General features: G+C 44.2%; 1 protein-coding gene across 2 annotated transcripts in view; it reads left to right on the top strand.

The window, feature by feature from the left end:
* sugct (succinyl-CoA:glutarate-CoA transferase) overlaps positions 1 to 25,209 on the top strand; it is a 179,258-nt gene that overhangs the window by 63,280 nt on the left and 90,769 nt on the right. For both annotated transcript variants that reach the window (XM_024393145.1, XM_024393146.2), the window contains exon 12: positions 1,280 to 1,382. In XM_024393145.1, the coding sequence (XP_024248913.1) occupies positions 1,280 to 1,382 (103 nt within the window). The remainder of the gene's footprint in view (positions 1 to 1,279; positions 1,383 to 25,209) is intronic.

A 25,209-nucleotide genomic window follows, 5' to 3' on the forward strand; every position in this document is an offset into this window, starting at 1 on the left:
GGTCGAAGCCCAGGGTATCGAGCTTGATGATGAGTTTGGAGGGTGCTATGGTGTTAAATGCTGAGCTGTAGTCGATGAACAGCATTGTCACCTAGGTATTCCTCTTGTCCAGATGGGTTTGTGCAGTGTGGTTGCGATTGTGTCGTCTGTGGACCTATTTGCGTGGTAAGCAAATTGGAGTGGGTCTAGGGTGTCAGGTAGGGTGGAGGTGTTATGGCCCTTGACTAGTCTCTCAAAGCACTTCATGATGACGGAAGTGAGTGCTATGGGGCGATAGTCGTTTAGCTCAGTTACCCTAGCTTTCTTGGAACAGGAGCAATTGTGGCCCTCTTGAAGCATGTGGGGACAGCAGACTGGGTTATGGATTGATTGAATATGTCCGTAAGCACACCAGCCAGCTGGTCTGTGCATAGCTGGGGATGCCATCTGGGCCTAGTCACATCGGCTGCAGTGAAGGAGAGTTCACAGGTTTTGGTAGCGGGCCGTGTCAGTGGCACTGTATTGTCCTCAAAGCGAGCAAAGAAGTTGTTTTAGTCTGTCTGGGAGCAAGACATCCTGGTCTTGGGGGCTGGTTTTCTTTTTGTACTCCATGTGCCGTTGAATTGTGACTCTACTTTGTCTCTATACTGACGCATAACTTGTTTGATTGCCTTGTGGAGGGAATAGCTACACTGTTTGTATTCGGTCATGTTTCCGGACACCTTGCCCTGGTTAAAAGCAGTGGTTCTCGCTTTCAGTTTTGTGCGAATGCTGCCATCAATCCACGGTTTCTGGTTTGGGAATGTTTTTAATAGTTGCTGTGGGTAGGACATCGCTGATGCACTTGCTAACAGACTCGCTCACCGAATGAGCGTATTCCGTCAATGTTGTTGTTTGACGCGCTGCGTATTTGTTTTGGGGTGCGTATTTTTCTTTCTGGCTTCATAAAAGGCAAATCAGGCAAGTGTTTCTTTATCCCGAAGTCCATGTGTGTCGGCGAGTATGCATGCCTGTGTGTGTGGTGAGTGTACAACTGCTGGGGATTGTGGGTGAAGAGAGAGCAAGTGCGAGAGAGAGTGCCTCACTCTTGCCATCTTAGGATATTCTGCGATCGAGGGCAAGGCAGGAAGCTGAGTGCAGGGTCTACATATGACCACATACACTTGCTGGAGTTGTTGTGTCTCTGGAACAGCTCCGGCTGTGGCCTCCGACTCCCCGTCCCCTGCTGTAATTTTGAAAGCTTCACTTTGCGGTCTCTTCAAACCACAACCCCCCTTTCTTCTTCCTCCCCGGCTCCCAGGTTCTTGGAAGAGTTGACAGGCGAGTGGCTGAGGAGGTTTGAGGGGACAGGCGTGCCCTGCGGCCCCATCAACAACATCCAGCAGGTGTTCTCCGAACCACAGGTCAGTCCCCACAGTGCTTTGGCTCACATGGCCTCCGAGTCAGTTTCATCTGAGACTCATCCCCTCCTCTTTGTTATTTTAATTTGATTAAATGTTAATCAATACAGGTAAGTGAATTAAGAACAGATATATATTTTTTTCAATGATGACCTGTCAGGAGGCGAGCACAGCAGGTAGGGCAGGGTCTTACAGTTGATCTCTGTAATGACCATGGGTTGTGGGTTCCAAATTCTTCTATTGATGTACACAAATAGCTATTGATTGGAAAAGCGAGGACATTATTCTCATATTTATATTAGGTATGTGCCAGAGGGAGTTGTGAAAATGAACAACCGCTTGCTGCTTGATATCTCGTTATCACCACAGCTCCTCAACCTTTGTTATTATGAGAGATCTTCAAAATAGTTACCCCCGACATCTTTAAATGGATCTCTATGCTAAATGAGGGTGGGTAAAATTAAGTGATTGAAAGAGATTACTGCGGACAGTGTTTCTATGATGACAGAAAAACATATATTTGATCTGTCACAGACATTAATTAAAAGCTTAAATGCTTAAAAGATTGTAGAAAACTAATGACAAACAAGGTATTATTGTGGATCTTCTATCCAGGCTGTCATTGTAAATGTAAAATTTGTTCTTAATTGACTTGCCTGGTTAAATAAAGGTTAACAAAATATATACACACTACCCTTTGGGGTCACTTAGAATTTTCTCTTTTTGTCCATTTTTAAAATAACATCAAATTGATCAGAAATACAGTGTAGACATTGTTAATGTTATAAATGACTATTGTAGCTAGAAACGGGGATATATCTTTTTTTATGGAATATCTACGTAGGCGTACCATTAACAGCAACCATCACTCCTGTGTTCCAATGGCACGTTGTGTTAGCTAATCCAAGTTGATCATTTTAAAAGGCTAATTGATCATTAGAAAACCTTTTTTACAATTATGTTAGCATAGTTGAAAACTGTTGTGCTGGTTTAAATAAGCAATAAAACTGTCCGCCTTTAGACTAGTTGAGTATCTGGAGCATCATCATTTGTGGGTTCGATTACAGGCTCAAAATGGCCAGAAACAAAGACCTTTCTTCTGAAACTCATCAGTCTATTCTTGTTCTGAGAAATGAAGCCTAACATAACAGCCTAACCAGCTCTGCTAGGGTGAGTAATGTTCAGCGAGCTGTTCTTTCATTTGTGCCTGCTGTTTGTACAGAACGCTCAGATCAACCCTTACAGAGATGGGTGGGGCTAACGTTTAAGAGGGTGTGAATGATGCTGAATGGGTGTAGACGAAGAAGGGCTCTCCAGTAGTAGTACCAAAACTTTCAAACATTTTCTCAGTAGTGAGTTTACAAGATTATCAACTTTCAAAGCAGTATTACTTTCAAATTGTTACTCAGTTGTAGTGTGTGAAATACCAATTTGTAGCTCTCCTTTAACCCCCCCAAAAAATCTCATTTGTAATTTTGCTACATAACACCGATTTGAGCAACTCGGTCACACACAGTACCAGTCAAAACTTTGGACACACCTAGTCATTTAAGGGTTTTTTATTTTTACTATTTTCTACATTGTAGAATTATAATGAAGACATCAACTTTGAAATAAGACATATGGAATCATGTAGTAACCAAAAAAGTGTTAAACAAATCTAAATATATTTTAGATTCTTCAAAGTAGTCACCCTTTGTCTTGATGACTGCTTTGCACACTCTTGGAATTCTCTCAGCATTCTCTCAACCTGCTTCATGAGGTAGTCACCTGGAATGCATTTCAATTAACAGTAGTGCCTTCTTAAAGTTTAATAGTTGAATTCAATTCAGAGTCAATGTGCGAGGGGACCAGTGTTGATAATATGTACATGTAGGTAGAGTTATTTAAGTGACTATGCATAGATAATAACAGAGAGTAGCAGCAGCAAAGAGGGGTGGGGGGAATTCAAAGGTCTGGGTAGCCATTTGATTAACTGTTCAGGAGTCTTATGACTTGGGGGTAGAAGCTGTTTAGAAGCATCTTGGACCTAGACTTGGCACTCCGGTACCGCTTGTCATGCGGTAGCAGAGAGAACAGTCTTTGACTAGGGTGGCTGGAGTCTTTGTCAATTTTTAGGGCCTTCCTATGACAACCCCTGGTATAGAGGTCCTGGATGGCAGGAAGCTTGGCCCTGGTAATGTACTGGGCCTTACACACTACCCTCTGTAGTACCTTGCGGTCGGAGGCCGAGCAGTTTGCCATACCAGGCAGTGATGCAACCCGTCATGATGCTCTCTGTGGTGCAGCTGTAGAACCTTTTGAGGATCTAAGGACCCATGCCAAATCTTTTCAGTCTCCTAAGGTTTTGTTGTGCCCTTTTCACGACTGTCTTAGTGTGCTTGGACATTATTCGTTTGTTGGTGATGTGGACGCCAAGGAACTTGAAGCTCTCAACCTGCTCCACTACAGCCCCGTCAATGAGAATGGGGGCGTGCTCGGTCCTTTTCCTATAGTCCACAATCATCTCCTTTGTCTTGATCACGTTGAGGGAGAGGTTGTTGTCCTTGCACAACACGGTCAGGTCTCTGACCTCCTCCCTATAGTTTGTCTCATCCTTGTCGGTGATCAGGCCTACCACTGTTGTGTCATCGGCAAACTTAATGATGGTGTTGGAGTTGTGCCTGCAGTCATGAGTGAAAAGGGAGTACAGGAGGGGACTGAGCACACACCCCTGAGGGGCCCCCGTGTTGAGGATCAGCGTGGCGGATGTGTTGTTACCTAACCTTACCACCTGGGGCCAGCCCGTCAGGAAGTCTAGGATCCAGTTACAGAGGGAGGTGTTTAGTCCCAGGGTCCTTAGCTTAGTGATGAGCTTTGAGGGCACTATGGTGTTGAACGCTTAACTGTAGTCAATGAATAGCATTCTCACATATGTGTTCATTTTGTACAGGTGGGAAAGGGCAGTGTAGAGTGCAGTAGAGATAGCATCATCTGTGGATCTGTTGCTGCAGTATGCAAATTGTAGTGGGTCTAGGGTTTCTCGGATAATGGTGTTGATGTGAGCCATGACCAGCCTTACACTAGTATTGGAGCCGGTGTAGTACGATTCGATCTTAGTCCTGTATTGACGCTTTGCCTGTTTAATGGTTCATCAGAGGGCATAGCGGGATTCCTGCTCCTTGAAAGCGACAGCTCTACCCTTTAGCTCAGTGCAAATTTTGCCTGTAATCCGTGGCTTCTGGTTGCGGAATGTGTACAGTCACTTTGGGGACTACGTCCTCAATGCTCTTATTGGTTAAGCCAGTCACTGATGTGGTGTACTCCTCAATGCTATCGGAAGAATCCCAGAACATATTCCAGTCTGTGCTAGCAACACAGTCCTTTAGTTTTGCATCTGCTTCATCTGACCACTTTTTTATAGACTTAGTCACTGTTGCTTTCTGCTTGAATTTTTGCTTGTGAGCACGAATCAGGAGGATAGAATGATGGTCAGATTTGCCAAATGGATGGCGAGGGAGAGCTTTGTATGCATCTCTGTGTGTGGAGTAAAGGTGGTCTAGAATTATTTTCCCTCTGGTTGCACATTTAACATGCTGATAGAAATTTGGTAAAACTGATTTAAGTTTCCCTGCATTAAAGTCCCCGACCACTAGGAGCGCTGCCTCTGGATGAGCGTTTACTATTTGCATTTGGCTGTATAATGCTCGTTGAGATCGGTTTTAGTGTCAGCATCTGTCTGTGGTGGGATGTGGACAGCTATGAAAAATACAGATGTAAACTCTCTAGGTTGATAGTGTGGTCTACAGCTTATCATGAGATACTCTACCTCAGCCGAGCAAAACCTCTGGACTTCCTTAGATATCATGCACCAGCTGTTGTTTACATATATGCATAGGCCCCCGCCCCGTCTATTACATGAGGCTGCTGTTCTATCCTGCCGATTATAGTGTGTAACCTGCCAGCTGTATTTTCTTAAAAAAAAAAAATAATAATGTATTTCACCTTTATTTAGCCAAGTAAGCTATTTGAGAACAAGTTCTCATTTACAACTGCGACCTGGCCAAGATAAAAAAGCAGTGCGTCATAAACAACACAGAGTTACACATGGAATAAACAAGCGTACATTCAATAACACAATAGAAAAAAAGAAAGTGTATATAGATTGTGTGCAAATGGCGTGAGGAGGTAGGCAATAAATAGGCCATGGTAGGGAAGTAATTACAATTTAGCAGATTAACACTGCTGTGATAAATGAGCAGATGATGATGTGCAAGTAGAGATACTGGTGTGCAAAAGAGCATAAAGTAAATAAAAACAGTATGGGGATGAGGTAGGTAGATTGGGTGGGTTATTTTCAGATGGACTATGTACAGCTGCAGAGATCGGTTAGCTGCTCAGATAGCTGATGTTTAAAGTTTGTGAGGGAAATGTATGTCTCCAGCTTCAGCGATTATTGCAATTCATTCCAGTCACTGGCAGCAGAGAACTGGAAGGAAAGGCGGCCAAAGGAGGTGTTGGCTTTGGGAATGACCAGTGAGATATACAATGATATACAGTCTTAATGTCGTCGTTCAGCCACAACATAAGATATAACAGTTTTTAATGTCCTGTTGGTAGGATATACTTGCTTTCAGTTCGTCCAATTTATTTTCCAGCGATTGAACATTAGCTAGCAGGACCGAAGGCAAAGGCAGATTAGCCTTACAAGGCACCCTGATCCTTAAAAGGCACCCTGATCTTTTTCTGCGAAATCTCACTTTCCTTCTCCAGCGAATGACGGGGATCTGGGCCTGGTCGGGTGTCTGTAGTATATCCTTCCTGTCCTACTCATTGAAGAAAAACGAATTCTAATCTGAGGTGAGTAATCACAGTTCTGATGTCCAGAAGCTCTTTTCAGTCATAATAGTTGGTAGCAGCAACATTATGTAATAAACAACTCACGAACAACAGAAGATTTTGTAAAAGACCAAGTCCATATTATGTAAAGAACAGCTCAAATAAGCAAAGAGAAATGACAGTCCATCATTACTTTAAGACATGAATGTCTGTCAATTCTGAACATTTCAAGAACTTTGAATGTTTCTTTGAGTGTAGTCATAAAAACCATCAAGCGCTATGATGAAAGTGGCTCCTTGAGGACCGCCACAGGAAAGGAAGACACAGAGTTACCTCTGCTGCAGAGGATAAGTTCATTAGAGTTGCCAGCCTCAGAAATTGCAGCCCAAATAAATGCTTCACAGAGTTCTAAGACATATTACAACATCAACTGTTCAGAGGAGACAGCGTTTAATTATTGGTTACATTGTTTTAGTTCGAAAATGCAGACTTTTTTTCTTTAAATTATTGTTTTATGTAGGATGCTACATTTTTGACCAGTTGCAAATGTAAGTAGGCCTAATAAAAAAATCCTACTTCTATTAGGCTGTTAAGCCTCATAGCCTACCTCAGTGCGACAAAAACAAGAAGATAGAGTTACACATAAACAAACGTACAGTCAATAACACAAAAAAATAGAAAAATCTATGTGCAGTGTGTGCAAATGTAGAAGAGTAGGGAGTTAGGCAATAAATAGGCCCTAGAGGTGAACATAATTACAATTTAGCATTACTACTGAAGTGATAGATGTGCAGATGATGATGTGCAAGTAGAGATACTGGGGTGCAAAATAGCAAGAGGGTAAGTAATAATATGGGGATGAGGTAGTCGGATGTGCTACTTACAGATTGGGGGTGTACAGGTACAGTGATCGGTAAGCTGCTCTGACAGCTGATGCTTAAAGTTAGAGAGGGAGATATAAGACTCCAGCTTCAGAGATTTTTGCAATTCGTTCCAGTCATTGGCAGCAGAGAACTGGAAGGAAAGGCGGCTTTGGGGATGACCAGTGCAATATACCTGCTGGAGCGCGTGCTACGGGTGGGTGTTGCTATGGTGACCAGTGAGCTGAGATAAGGCGGGGCTTTACCTGGCAAAGACCTATAGATGACCTGGAGCCAATGGGTTTGGCGACAGATATGTAGTGAGGGCCAGCCAACGAGAGCATACAGATCGCAGTGGTGGGTAGTATATGGGGCTTTGGTGATAAAATGTATGGCACTGTGATAGACTACATCCAGTTTGCTGAGTAGAGTGTTGGAGGCTATTTTGTAAATGTCATCGCAAAAGTCAAGGATCAGTAGGATAGTCCGTTTTACAAGGGTATGTTTGGCGGCATGAGTGAAGGAGGCTTTGTTGTGAAATAGGAAGCCGATTCTAGATTTCATTTTGGATTGGAGATGCTTAATGTTAGTCTGGAAGGAGAGTTTACAGTCTAACCAGACACCTAGGTATTTGTAGTTGTCCACATTTGTAGTTGTCTACAAGTCAGAACCGACCAGAGTAGTGATGCTAGTCGGGTGGTAGGGTGCGGGCAGCAATCGGTTGAAGACCATGCACTTAGTTTTACTAGCATTTAAAAGCAGTTGGAGGCCACGGAAGGAGTGTTGTATGACATTGAAGCTCGTTTGGAGGTTTGTTAGCACAGTGTCAAAAGGAAGGGACAGATGTAGACAGAATGGTATCGTCTGCGTAGAGGTGGATCAGAGAATCACCAGCTGCAAGAGCGACATCATTGATATATACAGAGAAAAGAGTCGGCCTGAGAATTGAACCCTGTGGCACCCCCAGAGACTGCCAGAGGGATGGACAACAGGCCCTCCGATTTGACACACTGAACTCTGTCTGAGAAGTAGTTAGTGAACCAGGAGAGGCATTCATTTGAGAAGCCAAGGCTATTGAGTCTGCCGATAAGAATGCGGTGATTGACAGAGTTGAAAGCCTTTGCCAGGTCGATGAAGACGGCTGCACATTACAGTTTTAGAAAGATTGTCCAGAGCAGCTGATTTGTAGGGATCCAGATTTTGCAGTTCTTTCAGAACATCAGCTGTCTGGATTTGGGTGAATGAGAAGGGGGGGAAAGTTGCTGCAGGGGGTGCTGAGATGTTGGCCGGGGTAGGGGTAGCCAGGTTTAAGCATGGCCAGCCGTGGAAAAATGCTTTTTGAAATGAAAGATTATCGTAGATTTTTCGATGGTGACAGTGTTTCCTATCCTCAGTGCAGTGTGCAGCTGGGAGGAGGTGCTCCTATTCTCCACTTTACAGTGTCCCAAAACGTTTTGGAATTAGTGCTACAGGAAGCAAATTTCTGTTCTAAAAAGCTAGCCTTAGCTTTCCTAACTGACTGAGTATATTGGTTCCTGACTTCCCTGAAAAGTTGCATATCGCGGGGGCTATTCGATGCTAATGCAGAATGCCACAGGATGGTTTTGTGCTGGTCAAGGGCAGTCAAGTCTGAGGTGAACCAAGGGCTATATCTGTTCTTAGTTCTACATTTTTTGAATGGGGCATGCTTATTTAAGATGGAGAGGAAAGCACTTTTGAAGGGCAACCAGGCATCTTCTTCTGACGGGATGAGGTCAATATCCTTCCGGTATACCCGGGCAAGGTCGATTAGAAAGAGCTGCTCGCTGAAGTGTTGTAGGGAGCGTTTGACAGTGATGAGGGGTGGTCGTTTGACCGCGAACCCATTGCTCACGCACGCAATGAGGCAGTGATCGCTGAGATCCTTGTTGAAGACAGCAGAGGTGTATTTAGGAGGCAAGTTGGTCAGGATGATGCCCATGGTTACGGATTTAGGGTTGTAGGACTGACTGGGTGTTAAGCATTACCCAGTTTTTGTTCACCTAACAGCACAAACTCTGAAGATAGATGGGGGGCGATCAATTCACATACGGTGTCCAGGCACAGCTAGGGGCTGAAGGGAGTCTATAACAAGCGGCAAGGGTGAGACTTGTTTCTGGAGTGGTGGATTTTTAAATCACTTGGCTACACATGCCTCTCCCTAATGTCAATATGCCTTGTCTATTGCTGTTTTGGTTAGTCATTTTTGTCTTATTTCACTGTAGAGCCTCCAGCCCTGCTCAATATTCCTTACCTAGTCCTTATGTTCCACCCCCCCACACATGCAGTGACCTCACCTGGCTTAAATGGTGCCTCTAGAGACGAAAGCTTCTCATCGTCACTATATCTCAAATTGTTTGAGCACAGACCTGGGTAGTATGACAGAACTCTGAAGGCTATTTCTGCAGTAGATTGCAACTACTGCAGAGTAGGATTAAAGTATGGCCAAAGGCTAAAAGAACTGGTCGTCTAGTGCTTTCGGAACAGAGAGTAAAAGGAGCAGGTTTCTGGGTGCGGAAGAATAGATTCAATGCATAATGTACAGACAAGGCTATGGTAGGATATGAGTACAGTGGAGGTAAGCCTAGGCATTGAGTGACGATGAGAGAGGTTTCGTCTCTAGAGGCACCATTTAAGCCAGGTGCGTTCACTGCATGTGTGGGTGGTGGAACATAAGGACAAGGTAAGGAATATTGAGCAGGGCTGGAGGCTCTACAGTGAAATAAGACTAAGATGACAAACCAAAACAGCAATAGACAAGGCATATTGACATTAGGGAGAGGCATGTGTAGCCAAGTGATCATAGGGTCTAGTGAATAGCTAGGCAAGCTGGAGGCGCATCGATTCAGACAGCTAGCAGACCTCAGGGGGACGTCGCAACGGCAGAGCCTGTTGAAACCCCCTCAGGTGGTTACGTCGGCAGACCAGTCGTAATGGATCGGCACGGCTCCGTGTCGGCAGCATAGTGTCCAGGCCAATTGGCAAAAGAGGTATTGAAACCCAGGAATGATCTGATTTGATTTCTTTGGCTAGCCGGGAGAGGGGCCTAGCTCCAGGCTAACTGGTGCTTGCTTCGGGACAGAAACTCCCTCGAGATATATATATATATATATACAGTGGGGCAAAAAAGTATTTAGTCAGCCACCAATTGTGCAAGTTCTCCCACTTAAAAAGATGAGAGAGGCCTGTAATTTTCATCATAGGTACACTTCAACTATGACAGACAAAATTAGAAAAAAAGTCCAGAAAATCACATTGTAGGATTTGTTAGGAATTTATTTGCAAATTATGGTGGAAAATAAGTTTTTAGTCACCTACAAACAAGCAAGATTCTTCTTCTTCAAGATGCTCCTCTGTCCTCCACACGTTACCTGTATTAATGGCACCTATTTGAACTTGTTATCAGTATAAAAGACACCTGTCCACAACCTCAAACAGTCACACTCCAAACTCCACTATGGCCAAGACCAAAGAGCTGTCAAAGGACACCAGAAACAAAATTGTAGACCTGCAGCAGGCTGGGAAGACTGAATCTGCAATAGGTAAGCAGCTTGGTTTGAAGAAATCAACTGTGGGAGCAATTATTAGGAAATGGAAGACATACAAGACCACTGATAATCTCCCTAGATCTGGGGCTCCACGCAAGATCTTAACCCGTGTGGTCAAAATGATCACAAGAATGGTGAGCAAACATCCCAGAACCACACGGGGGGACCTAGTGAATGACCTGCAGAGAGCTGGGACCAAAGTACCATCAGTAACACACTACGCCGCCAGGGACTCAAATCCTGCAGTGCCAGACGTGTCTCCCTGCTTAAGCCAGTACATGTCCAGGCCTGTCTGAAGTTTGCTAGAGAGCATTTGGATAATCCAGAAGAATATTGGGAGAATGTCATATGGTCAGATGAAACCAAAATATAACTTTTTGGTAAAAACTTAACTCATCGTGTTTGGAGGACAAAGAATGCTGAGTTGCATCCAAAGAACACCATACCTACTATGAAGCATGGGGGTGGAAACATCATGCTTTGGGGCTGTTTTTCTGCAAAGGGACCAGGACGACTGATCCGTGTAAAGGAAAGAATTAATGGGGCCATGTATCGTGAGATTTTGAGTGAAAACCTCCTTCCATCAGCAAGGGCATTGAAGATGAAACGTGGCTGAGTCTTTCAGCATGACAATGATCCCAAACACACCGCCCGGGCAACGAAGGAGTGGTTTCGTAAGAAGCATTTCAAGGTCCTGGAGTGGCCTAGCCAGTCTTCAGATCTCACCCCCATAGAAAATCTTTGGAGGGAGTTGAAAGTCTGTGTTGCCCAGCAACAAAACATCACTGCTCTAGAGGAGATCTGCATGGAGGAATGGGCCAAAATACCAGCAACAGTGTGTGAAAACCTTGTGAAGACTTACAGAAAACGTTTGACCTCTGTCATTGCCAACAAAGGGTATATAACAAAGTATTGAGATAAACTTTTGTTATTGACCAAATACTTATTCTCCACCATAATTTGCAAATAAATTCATTAAAAATCCTACAATGTGATTTTCTGGATTTTTATCTTCTCATTTTGTCTGTCATATTTGAAGTGTACCTATGATGAAAATGACAGGCCTCTCTCATCTTTTTAAGTGGGAGAACTTGCACAATTGTTGGCTGACTAAATACTTTTTTGCCCCACTGTATGTATATACACACTGCTCAAAAAAATAAAGGGAACACTTAAACAACACAATGTAACTCCAAGTCAATCACACTTCTGTGAAATCAAACTGTCCACTTAGGAAGCAACACTGATTGACAATAAATTGAATATGCTGTTGTGCAAATGGAATAGACAACAGGTGGAAATTATAGGCAATTAGCAAGACACCCCCAATAAAGGAGTGGTTCTGTAGGTGGGGACCACAGACCACTTCTCAGTTCCTATGCTTCCTGGCTGATGTTTTGGTCAATGAGCATCAACCAGCTCATCCAGGATGGCACATCAATGCGAGCTGTGGCAAGAAGGTTTGCTGTGTCTGACAGCGTAGTGTCCAAGGCATGGAGGCGCTACCAGGAGACAGGCCAGTACATCAGGAGACGTGGAGGAGGCCGTAGGAGGGCAACAACCCAGCAGCAGGACCGCTACCTCCGCCTTTGTGCAAGGAGGAGCAGGAGAAGCACTGCCAGAGCCCTGCAAAATGACCTCCAGCAGGCCACAAATGTGCATGTGTCTGCTCAAACGGTCAGAAACAGACTCCATGAGGGTGGTATGAGGGCCTGACATCCACAGGAGGGGGTTGTGCTTACAGCCCAACACCGTGCAGGACGTTTTTCATTTGCCAGAGAACACCAAGATTGGCAAATTCGCCACTGCCGCCCTGTGCTCTTCACAGATGAAAGCAGGTTCACACTGAGCACATGTGACAGTCTGGAGACGCTGTGGAGAACGTTCTGCTGCCTGCAACATCCTCCAGCATGACCGGTTTGGCGGTGGGTCAGTCATGGTGTGGGGTGGCATTTCTTTGGGGGGCGGCACAGCCCTCCATGTGCTCGCCAGAGGTAGCCTGACTGCCATTAGGTACCGAGATGAGATCCTCAGACCCCTTGTGAGACCATATGCTGGTGCGGTTGGCCCTGGGTTCCTCCTAATGCAAGACAATGCTAGACCTCATGTGGCTGGAGTGTGTCAGCAGTTCTTGCAAGAGGAAGGCATTGATGCTATGGACTGGCCCGCCCGTTCCCCAGATCTGAATCCAATTGAGCACATCTGGGACATCATGTCTCGCTCCATCCACCAACGGCACGTTGCACCACAGACTGTCCAGGATTTGGCAGATGCTTTAGTTCAGGTCTGGGAGGAGATCCCTCAGGAGACCATCCGCCACCTCATCAGGAGCATGCCCAGGCGTTGTAGGGAGGTCATACAGGCACGCGGAGGCCACACACACTACTGAGCCTCATTTTGACTTGTTTTAAGGACATTACATCAAAGTTGGATCAGCCTGTAGTGTGGTTTTCCACTTTAATTTTGAGTGTGACTCCAAATCCAGACCTCCATGGGTTGATAAATTTGATTTCCATTGATAATTTTTGTGTGATTTTGTTGTCAGCACATTCAACTATGTAAAGAAAAAAGTATTTAATAAGAATATATCATTCATTCAGATCTAGGATGTGTTATTTTAGTGTTCCCTTTATTGTTTTGAGCAGTGTGTGTATATATATATATATATATTTGTAAAACATATAGATAGATTTGTAAAACATATAGATAGATTTGCAAAACATATAGATAGATTTGCAAAACATATATGGGGATAGGAATTACGTTGATAGAAGCTACAATCTATCTGCAATATTAAGGCTAATAATAATTTAAAAAAAATCTAAACAGTATTAATCATTTTGTAATGGCATAAGCAAAGCCTGTTCATTAACATTGTCTCTTCTTTCGAGGACTACATTCCCAATTATGACAAAGCACCAAGACGGAGAGCATTTGTGAGAGCCGGATTGAGTAAAACACACATGAAAACATTCACACTGGAACATTGCAAGATATCTCTGTCCTCCTACTTCTTCTTTTTCCCAAACAAAAACAAACACGCCTGATTAACATGGTAACAAGCCAGCCTGGCGGAGATGGCAAACCTGCTCCTCATCCAGTCCAGTCAGCTGACATGATAGATTGATCTCCTCACTTTTGCCAGCCTATAACACTGAAGTGGTATGTTTTGCCCCTGCCCTCCAAGTGTAGCGGTTAAGATGCTCCGCGATTCATCTGTCTTCATTGGCTTTCTGTGCCAACCGTTAGATTGATCCAGTTTGGATTGGATCAAAGAGTTACTTAGGGTTTGGGAGCAACAGCTTTGTCACCACCTGGCTCGCAATGAAATGTCATATTCAGAAGACGTCCATTATATGACTCGTTGACATGTTTCTCCGAGGGCTGTGCGTGCTGTGAACCGTCTGAGCAAGTCATATTGCCTTGTGCTTTGAGTCACAATGTTACCTAAGCTGCTCGTTGACCGGCCTGCGTCTCCATCTTGTTGTTCTTTGAAACGTCCATAGAGAGCAGATCGGGCTGTGGCTTTCCCAGGCTGCCGCAACGCCTCTTTGTCGTGGCGCGTAGACCACATCCCCCAGACAATGCCCCAGAACATTCACCACCACAACAAAGACGACTTTGGAATGCTGCTTTGCCGAATTGACACTGGAACCGAGCCTCCAGGGAAAGGCTGCATCGGTTTCACAGACTGTCGTGTAATACCACGCCTTGTCGGAGAGCACACGTGTGCCGGAAACCCAGGCTATAGGCCAAGAGAGAACAATACAGCGAGTGTCTCTGTGGCGAATGTATAGACATGGAACCACAGCACCATAACAAAGTGGCACACCGCCGTGCCTACATCTGCTGATTGACCGTTGACACCAAATAGTGCATCTGGACCATATAACTGCCAGAGAGAGGTACAGTGTATCTCTCTATTACTATATCCCCCTGCAGAGAAAACTCCAACATCCTAATTCACTTTTGAAATCGGTGGTAGCCGTCTGCTCAGACTAAGAAAAGACCCGGTCAGAGGGCGAAGGGTGAGGAAGAGTGATTCGCTGACAGGAGAGGGGATTGTTTAGGGGAGAGTGCAATTGAATAAAAGAGACTGCAAAAAATAAGAAAAAAAGATGGAATAGAAGAGAGGGAATGCAAAGAGAAGACAGAGAGAGTGGATTGAATGAGTGGGAGAGGTTAGTATGAGGAAAGCAGATTTGGGGTGGGGGCGACCTGATGAAAGTTGTGCGAAGCCCTTCAGGTTGATGAAGGGACAATCTTGGGCAGAGACAAAACAAGTCCTGATCTGTCCACAGAAATGTAGGCCAACATAGTGCCTACATAATCAAACAATCAATCAATCCCTCATGGAAAAAAACTCATGAATTTCACGTGATAACATGTCACAAAATGTGAAGCAAAATGTGATAGCATGTGAAGCAACATATGATGACATAGAACTCCACACGTGACAACATGTGAGAACATGAACTCATGAAATTCATGTGAAATAAATGTGTAAACACAGGGATACAACATGTGATACTGTGAAATGACATGTGACAACAGTTGAGCACATGTGAAAGCCCAGGTGTCAAATGTAATTTTGAGTATTTTACTTTACAAGGCATAATTGACATGAAATCAATTTAAACAGTCATGTTTCCATGCAGGTATTGTATAGTTCCCGGTTTATTCCAGGGATGTCCCCAAAGGTGTTTTTAGGATGTTCTCAGAATGTTGTGTCATCGTCCCATGGAGGTTTTTGTCTAGTTGCGTTGAAAATATGGTAAATTTACAACAAGTTACTCTAATTTTACAGCTAAATGAAGGTATTAATGTGAAAGGACAGTATACTACCATATGCTGATTACTTGGGACTCAACCTCACTTGGAGTTTGAGCTCACAACGTCTTGGTTGCTAGCTACCTAAAGTTCCTGCTGGACCACCAGGTCTGTGGACATAATGGAGATTGGATATATATTTATTGACAAAAATACATTTCTGCACTTTGTCTAAAGTTGCATTAAAAATAAAGTAAACATATACAACTTGGTGTTATTTCTATAAAATGACAGTATGCTGCCTTATTCTGATTTCAATTACTTTAAAATATTGTAGAATTTTGTACTGTGGCCACAATTGGGACTCTGCTTTAAATGGGATTTGAACTCATAACCTCTGGGTTGCTAGCAACCTGAAATGACCTGCTACAGTGCAGCTACACCACCAGGTCTGAGAGCATATATGAGAGATGGCTACAGACCTATTGGCAATAACACATTTCTGCACTTTACAAAAAGCTGCCCACACTAAAGTAAATAATTGTCCAATTATCACCACCAACAATTATATCAACGTAAAACTAGCAGTGATCAAGAACACTTGGCGTATAGTATACATTACTGACTCTCTTGCACTGTCTCTATGCACACTCAATGTACTATCCACACACTCACACATGCTACACTGACTCTCCAACACACGCACTACATATGCTCACACACACATGCATATTGACACCACACACACACACACACACACACACACACACACAAAGACATACACATAGTCACACTTTACTTATGCTGCTACTACTCAATTTATTATATATCCTGATTGCCTACTTACTTTTACCCCTTCCTACATGTACAGTGCATTCAGGAACTATTCAGAACCCTTGACTTTTTCCGTATTTCGTTACATTACAGCTTTATTCTAAAATTGATTCAATTGTTGTTTTACTCATCAATCTACACACAATACCCATAATGACAAAACAAAAACTATTTTAGATGTATAAAAAAAACAACCAATGTGACATTTACTCAGTATTCAGACCCTTTACTCAGTACTTTGTTTAAGCAGCGTAGGCAGCGATTACAGCCTTGAGTCTTCTGGGGTATGACGCTATAAGATTGGCACACCTGTATTTGAGGAGTTTCTCCCATTATTCTCTGCAGATCCTCTTAAGCTCTGTCACGTTGGATGGGAACAACTATTTTCAGGTCTCCAGAGATGTTCGATTGGGTTCAAGTCCGTGCTCTGGCTGGGCCACTCAAGGACATTGTCCACTCCTGCGGTGTCTTGGCTGTGTACTTAGGGTCATTGTCCTGTTGGAAGGTGAACCTTTGCCCCTGCCTGAGGTCCTGAGCACTCTGGAGTAGGTTTTCATCAAGAATCTCTCTGTACTTTGTGCTGTTCATCTTTCCCTTGATCCTGACTAGTCTCCCTATCCCTGCCACTGAAAATGCTGCCACCACCATGCTTCACTGTAGGGATGGAGCTTGGCATTCAGGCCAGAGTTCATTCTTGGTTTCATCAGACCAGATAATCTTTTTTTCTCATGGTCTGAGTCATTTAGGTTCTGAATACTTATGTAAATAAGGTATTTCTGTTTTATATTTTCAATACATTTGGACAAAAAATCTAAACTTGTTTTTGCTTTGTCATTATGGGGTATTGTGTGTTGATTGATGAGGAAAAAAACATCTGTTTATCCATTTGAGAAAAAGTCTGTAATGTAACAAAATGTGGATAAAGTGAAGGGGTCTGAATGAATACTTTCCGAATGCACTGTAGTCCCATGATGCTTGTGGGGGTCATCAATCAAAACGGATTACACCATCTCGTTCGTGAGAGCCATCTTTCCATAGTTTGTTTACAAAGCGATTGCAGAGCTGACAGTGTCAAAAGAGGTGCTCAACCTTCATCAACATAATGATAAAACAACTTAAACTGGTACAACATTTCCACTGACAGTTGGCACAAATACAACATATTTTAAACCATACAGCAAATAGAACATATTCCAGCACATTGCCCCTGACAGCTGTAGAAATACATTCATAGTTGTTCCACTATTTTCATCACTACTCAGTAGCTTGTAGTTTCCTGTAAAATTCTATGATTATTTTTTTTTATCCAAATAATTTTTATGCAATATCAAGTGAGGCATGCCAAGCTAATTGCCAGACATTAAACATACAGTACCAGTCAAAGGTTTGGACACACCTACTCATTCATGGGTTTTTATTTATTTGCACTATTTTCTACATTGTAGAATAATAGTGAAGACATCAAAACTGTGAAATAACATGGAATCATGTAGTAACCAAAAAAAATGTTAAAGTAGCCACCCTTGCATTTGACAGCTTTGCACAGACTTTGCATTCTCTCAACCAGCTTCATCTGGAATGCTTTTCTAACAGTCTTGAAGGAGTTCCTACATATGTGACCGACCACCTTGGTTTGGTCTTATGTAGCAACATTAAATTTTTTTTTTTACAATTGTTAAAAGCAAAGATACAGAGCTACTCAATGGTATATTTTACACTGTATTTGAGGATCAATGGGAAAGTTAATTTTGCTTTGAAAGTTAATAAACTTGTCACCTCACTTTTGAGAGTCATACATATGACACTATGTTTAGGTATGGAAAAATGCCTGGCTATTGCGAGCTCAGTGGAACGTGGGCTGCTCTTACCTCTTCCACCAAAAGTCAGTGTTTCAAAGTGAAGCTGGTTATCGACCGACTCCCTGCCAGGACCAACACCAGGTTCCAGTCCTGGACAATATTTGATATTTCCTATGTACTGGCTCCATCGCATCAGGCTGTAGGCCTAGATGTTGGACATTCACAAAATGGCTACCAGATGTGTGAATGGATGGAAAATGGGGTATTCTTATGCACGCAAGCGGACAAAAAGGGAAGGCTGACTTTTTTTTGTTGCTTTTGTTGCACTAGGACTGTTTTTTATGATGCTCAACTCATTTGGGCTGTAAGCCTTGTCTGATTTATCCTCTCAGCAGCTCTTCCTGGACTGTGTTGCGAGAAGAACAATCCATCAATCCATATTGACGTGTGTAGGCTCGCAGTAAAGGTCCAGACAACGCCGCATTGTACTGTAGTCATTACATGTCTTATATCCAACTGTCTAGAGAGCGGGTTTTTCATATATTTGATTCTACACACACCAGCCCTTTGCTAGTTCCCCCCGCCCCAAGCCGGAAAACATGTTTTCCACCACTTCCCACTTATCCCGTAAGCCCCACCCTCCCGAAACTTTCTAAGTTGCCCCCGCCATGCTCCCGCCTAAGGGACAAAAAATGTTTTGTGGCCGTGCTGCCTGCCAACAGTAATCGTCTGATCGATTGACAGATTCAAAGAGCTATCATCTTGAAGTAACATAGTAGATTCAACGCAATTAATATTTACAGTGCATTTGGAAAGTATTCAGACCCCTTCATTTTTTCCACATTTTGGTACATTAGCCTTATTTTAAAATCTATTCAATAATTCATCCTCAACCTACACATAATACCCCATAATTAAAAAGCACATTTATTAAAAATAAACAAAAATACCTTATTTACTGAAGTATTCAAACCATTTGCTATGAGACTCGAAATTGAGCACAGGTGTTCTCACGTTCTGACCTTAGTTCCTTTGTTATGTCTTTGTTCTAGGTTGGTCAGGGCGTGAGTTGAGGTGGGTAGTCTATGTTCTTTTTTCTATGTTTTTGGCCTAGTATAGTTCTCAATCAGAGGCAGGTGTCGTTCGTTGTCTCTGATTGAGAATCATACTTAGGTAGCCTGTTTTCCCCATTTTGGTTGTGGGTGTTTCATTTTCTGTTTAGTGATTTTCTGCACCTTACAGGACTTTCGTTTTTTTCATTTATTGACGTTGTTGTTTTGTATTTCAGTGTTCCATTATTAAAATCATGAACATGTACCACGCCGCACTTTGGTCCACACCTTCTTCCACCTACAACAGCCGTTACAGGTGCATCCTGTTTCCATTGATCCTCCTTGATGTTTCTACAACTTGATCAAATCAAATCAAATTTTATTTGTCACATACACATGGTTAGCAGATGTTAATGCGAGTGTAGCGAAATGCTTGTGCTTCTAGTTCCGACAATGCAGTAATAACCAACAAGTAATCTAACTAACAATTCCAAAACTACTGTCTTATACACAGTGTAAGGGGATAAAGAATATGTACATAAGGATATATGAATGAGTGATGGTACAGAGCAGCATGTGTATGCCGAGGAACTTAAAACTTGCTACCCTCTCCACTACTGTTCCATCGATGTGGATAGGGGGGTGTTCCCTCTGCTGTTTCCTGAAGTCCACAATCATCTCCTTAGTTTTGTTGACGTTGAGTGTGAGGTTATTTTCCTGACACCACACTCCGAGGGCCCTCACCTCCTCCCTGTAGGCCGTCTCATCGTTGTTGGTAATCAAGCCTACCACTGTTGTGTCGTCCGCAAACTTGATGATTGAGTTGGAGGCGTGCGTGGCCACGCAGTCGTGGGTGAACAGGGAGTACAGGAGAGGGCTCAGAACGCACCCTTGTGGGGCCCCAGTGTTGAGGATCAGCGGGGTGGAGATGTTGTTGCCTACCCTCACCACCTGGGGGCGGCCCGTCAGGAAGTCCAGTACCCAGTTGCACAGGGCGGGGTCGAGACCCAGGGTCTCGAGCTTGATGACGAGCTTGGAGGGTACTATGGTGTTGAATGCCGAGCTGTAGTCGATGAACAGCATTCTCACATAGGTATTCCTCTTGTCCAGATGGGTTAGGGCAGTGTGCAGTGTGGTTGAGATTGCATCGTCTGTGGACCTATTTGGGCGGTAAGCAAATTGGAGTGGGTCTAGGGTGTCAGGTAGGGTGGAGGTGATATGGTCCTTGACTAGTCTCTCAAAGAACTTCATGATGACGGAAGTGAGTGCTACGGGGCGGTAGTCGTTTAGCTCAGTTACCTTAGCTTTCTTGGGAACAGGAACAATGGTGGCCCTCTTGAAGCATGTGGGAACAGCAGACTGGTATAGGGATTGATGGAATATGTCCGTAAACACACCGGCCAGCTGGTCTGCGCATGCTCTGAGGGCGCGGCTGTGGATGCCGTCTGGGCCTGCAGCCTTGCGAGGGTTAACACGTTTAAATGTCTTACTCACCTTGGCTGCAGTGAAGGAGAGTCCGCATGTTTTCGTTGCAGGCCGTGTCAGTGGCACTGTATTGTCCTCAAAGCGGGCAAAAAAGTTATTTAGTCTGCCTGGGAGCAAGACATCCTGGTCCGTGACTGGGCTGGATTTCTTCTTGTAGTCCGTGATTGACTGTAGACCCTGCCACATGCCTCTTGTGTCTGAGCCGTTGAATTGAGATTCTACTTTGTCTCTGTACTGACGCTTAGCTTGTTTGATAGCCTTGCGGAGGGAATAGCTGCACTGTTTGTATTCGGTCATGTTTCCGGTCACCTTGCCCTGATTAAAAGCAGTGGTTCGCGCTTTCAGTTTCACGCGAATGCTGCCATCAATCCACGGTTTCTGGTTAGGGAATGTTTTAATCGTTGTTATGGGAACAACATCTTCAACGCACGTTCTAATGAACTCGCACACCGAATCAGCGTATTCTGTCAATATTGTTATCTGACGCAATACGAAACATATCCCAGTCCACGTGATGGAAGCAGTCTTGAAGTGTGGAGTCAGCTTGGTCCGACCAGCGTTGGACAGACCTCAGCGTGGGAGCCTCTTGTTTTAGTTTCTGTCTGTAGGCAGGGATCAACAAAATGGAGTCGTGGTCGGCTTTTCCGAAAGGAGGGCGGGGCAGGGCCTTATATGCGTCGCGGAAGTTAGAGTAACAATGATCCAAGGTTTTTCCACCCCTGGTTGCGCAATCGATATGCTGATAAAATTTAGGGAGTCTTGTTTTCAGATTAGCCTTGTTAAAATCCCCAGCTACAATGAATGCAGCCTCCGGATAAATGGATTCCAGTTTGCAAAGAGTCAAATAAAGTTCGTTCACAGCCATCGATGTGTCTGCTTGGGGGGATATATACGGCTGTGATTATAATCGAAGAGAATTCTCTTGGTAGATAATGCGGTCTACATTTGATTGTGAGGAATTCTAAATCAGGTGAACAGAAGGATTTGAGTTCCTGTATGTTTCTTTCATCACACCATGTCTCGTTAGCCATAAGGCATACGCCCCCGCCCCTCTTCTTACCAGAAAGATGTTTGTTTCTGTCGGCGCGATGCGTGGAGAAACCCGCTGGCTGCACCGCCTCGGATAGCGTCTCTCCAGTGAGCCATGTTTCCGTGAAGCAAAGAACGTTACAGTCTCTGATGTCCCTCTGGAATGCTACCCTTGCTCGGATTTCATCAACCTTGTTGTCAAGAGACTGGACATTGGCGAGAAGAATGCTAGGGAGTGGTGCACGATGTACCCGTCTCCGGAGTCTGACCAGAAGACCGCCTCGTTTCCCTCTTTTTCTGAGTCGTTTTTTTTGGGTCGCCGCATAGGATCCATTCCGTTGTTCCGGTTGAAAGGCAGAACACAGGATCCGCGTCGCGAAAAACATATTCTTGGTCGTACTGATGGTGAGTTGACGCTGATCTTATATTCAGTAGTTCTTCTCGACTGTATGTAATGAAACCTAAGATGACCTGGGGTACTAATGTAAGAAATAACACGTAAAAAAAAAAAAACACTGCATAGTTTCCTAGGAACGCGAAGCGAGGCGGCCATCTCTGTCGGCGCCGGAAGTACAGGAGTACACCTGTGGTAAATTCAATTGACTGGACATGATTTGGAAAGGCATACACCCGTCTAAATAGTGACCATTGGGTTCCCTTTGTCAGGGAACCCAATGGTCACTGACAGAGGTGCAGAGTTCCTCTGTGGGGATTAGAGAACCTTCCAGGAGGACAACCATCTCTGTAGCAATCAGGCTTTTATGGTAGAGTGGCAAGACGGAAGACACTCCTCAGTAAAAGGCACATTACAGCCCACTTGGAGTTTGCCAAAAAACACCCAAAAGAATCTCAAACCATGAGGAACAAGATTCTCTGGTCTAATAAAACCAAGTTTGAACTCTTTGGCTTGAATGCCAAGCATCACATCTGGAGGACATCAGGCACTATTCATCACTTGTCCAATACCATCCCAACGGTGAATGTCCTTGAGTGGCCCAGCCAGAGACCAGACTTGAACCTGATAACTGTGCAGCGACAATCCCCATCCAACCTGACAGATCTTGAGAGGATCTGCAGAGAGGAACGAGAGAAACCTCCCAAATGCTGCTGTGCCAAGCTTGTAGCATCATACTCAAGGCTATAATTGCTGCCAAAGGTGCTTCCACAAAGTACAGAGTAAAGGGTCTGAATACTTATTTACATAAAGTATTTGATTGAATACATTTTCCATTTGTCATTATGGGGTATTGTGTGTAGATTGAGGAACATTTTGTCAATTTTTGAATAAGGCTGTAACGTCACAAAAGGTGAAAGGGTCTGAATACTTTCTGAATGCACTGTACCTTGAAATCCATTTTGTAACTTTGTCCAAGAAGCATTTAACTGCAGGTCACTCCCACATCATATGAAGGAATGTGCCTACCTGATTTAGGGGACACAGTGAACAGTTGCAAGTTGGGGCCAATTTCATCGTTAAACTTTTCCTTTTCCGGTCTGAGCAAACTTAATGTATACGTTGATTGTTTGGATTACATGATGCGGAGGCCATATTGTTCCAATTCACTTAAATCTGTGGACCAAACTTCTTTTTTTTTTATGACTAGGAATCGGAATGTAACTGCAGTTGGTGAGTTTAATAAACGGAATATCGAACACGAGTAGCGTATAGACATGAAACACAAACAATACTGACTGGGGAAAGGACCTAAGGGAGTGCCAGACATGGGGAAGTAATGGAGTCCAGCGAACCCAAACACGGCTCCTCTGGGCGGTACCCCTCCAGAGACTGGAGACTGGAGCCAACCCCGAAGACATTGGAAGTCTGGTTGAGATATGACGACATAGTTCCATACCACACTCTGAGGGGTGTTGTGGGAGACAACATCAGCTAGGTGACCAGGAATCACCGGCCTGAGAAGGGACACATGGAAAAAGTGAGATACCGTAGTCACTGGGAATCTGTAACCTATATGTCACCTCGTTGACCCTCCGGAGAACTTTGAACGGCCCCACAAACCGGGGGCTCAGCTTCAAAAAGGGCAGGCGGAGTGGGAGGTTCCTAGTAGAAAGCCAGACACGATCTCCAGGGTTGTACACTAGTGTCTCACTGTGGTGGTGATCTACCTGCACCTTTTGATGATGGAAAGCGCGCTGGAGTCTTATGTGAGCGTTGTGCCACACTCTGCGTGCCTGAACCACTCATCAACCGCAGAAGCTAGGGCCAGCTGTAAACCCAAAACACATTGGAAGGTGGTTGTTACGAATCCCTTTTGGCCCGGCAGTCTAGGGGGGATGGTAATGAGACCCGTAACATAACTCATGCAAATTATAATTGTGACAAAGTAAAAGTGTGAACGAAATAACCACGATAACTGAAATTATACCGTCAAACTCAGGGTTTATTGTAAAACACACGGTAATGGGGGGAGCAGGGAAAGGAGCTGAGCTGGACCCAAGGAAAGAAACAATAAGCATCCAAAACACCCCTAAGCTAGACTAGCCTATTTTAACAACAGCTACCTAACTAACCAAAAATACAGTGGGTGGTCCGCCCAGTTCTAACTAGTGTTTTTAACAAAGTCTACCTACGGGTAGTGTATGCCCATGGGCGACTTGTCTTGGTTTCCCCTTTTCCCACCAGCAATCAAACACAAACACCATAACCAAAAACAATACTCACAGGAGATGACAAAGTGATTTGGAGGTGCTCAAACAAAAGAGAGGTTAAGACACAAAGAGAGAGTGAAACACAGAGATCTACATACATGGCATTTACAGAGAGATTGAGCTCTAGAGCAAACAACTGATGGGGTTTTTAAACCAAGGGAAAGGAACTGTGATAGGGTAGGAAACAGGAGGAGGTGTGTCTTCTGATTGATGATTGATTGTTGTCTGATTGGGGAGTGATGATGTTCACCTGTGAGGGGAGAAGGATAGAAAATAAACACACACAGGATACACACACAGGATACTTGTATCCGTAACACTTGTATCCGTAACAGTGGTCAACCCAGTGGAGGAGTGACATAGCGAGTTCTGGGAGTACTCCGCCCATGGAAGGAATCAAGCCCACTTTCCCCCCACTTTCCATCAGGAACCTTCCCAGCTCCTGGTTCATCCTCTCCACCTGCCTGTTGGACTGAGGCCTATACCTGGAAGTGAGGCTGACAGTGACCCGAGCTTCTCCATAAAGGCTCTCCATACACGTGATATGAGTTGAGGGCCACGGTCGAACAAGATGTCCTCCGGAAGGGTATAATATCTGCTGGAATAATGTCTTAGCGGCCTGGAGAGCACTAGAGAAACCAGAAAGAGGGATTAAATGACAGGATTTAGAAAATCTGGTGGTGAAACCGTCAGAAGGGAGATCAGTAACAAAGTCAATGGATAGATGGGACCAGGGATGCTAAGGCACAGAAAGGAGTTCCCCATGGGAAGGAGATGGGATTTGACCATTGGGGTGGAAGTGAAACGTCCCTTGAGTAGACAGAAGGCCCCGTCGGCCGCTGGGCTCCACACCAAACTACACGGACCACCCTTTCTCCACCCTTGAAGAGAGGGGTGAGAAGGGTGTCGACTGAGCTGAATTCCTCATGGAATGGTGGCAGACGTTGGCA

Source organism: Oncorhynchus tshawytscha, linkage group LG29 (assembly GCF_018296145.1).
Source record: "Oncorhynchus tshawytscha isolate Ot180627B linkage group LG29, Otsh_v2.0, whole genome shotgun sequence".
Lineage (NCBI taxonomy): Eukaryota > Metazoa > Chordata > Actinopteri > Salmoniformes > Salmonidae > Oncorhynchus > Oncorhynchus tshawytscha.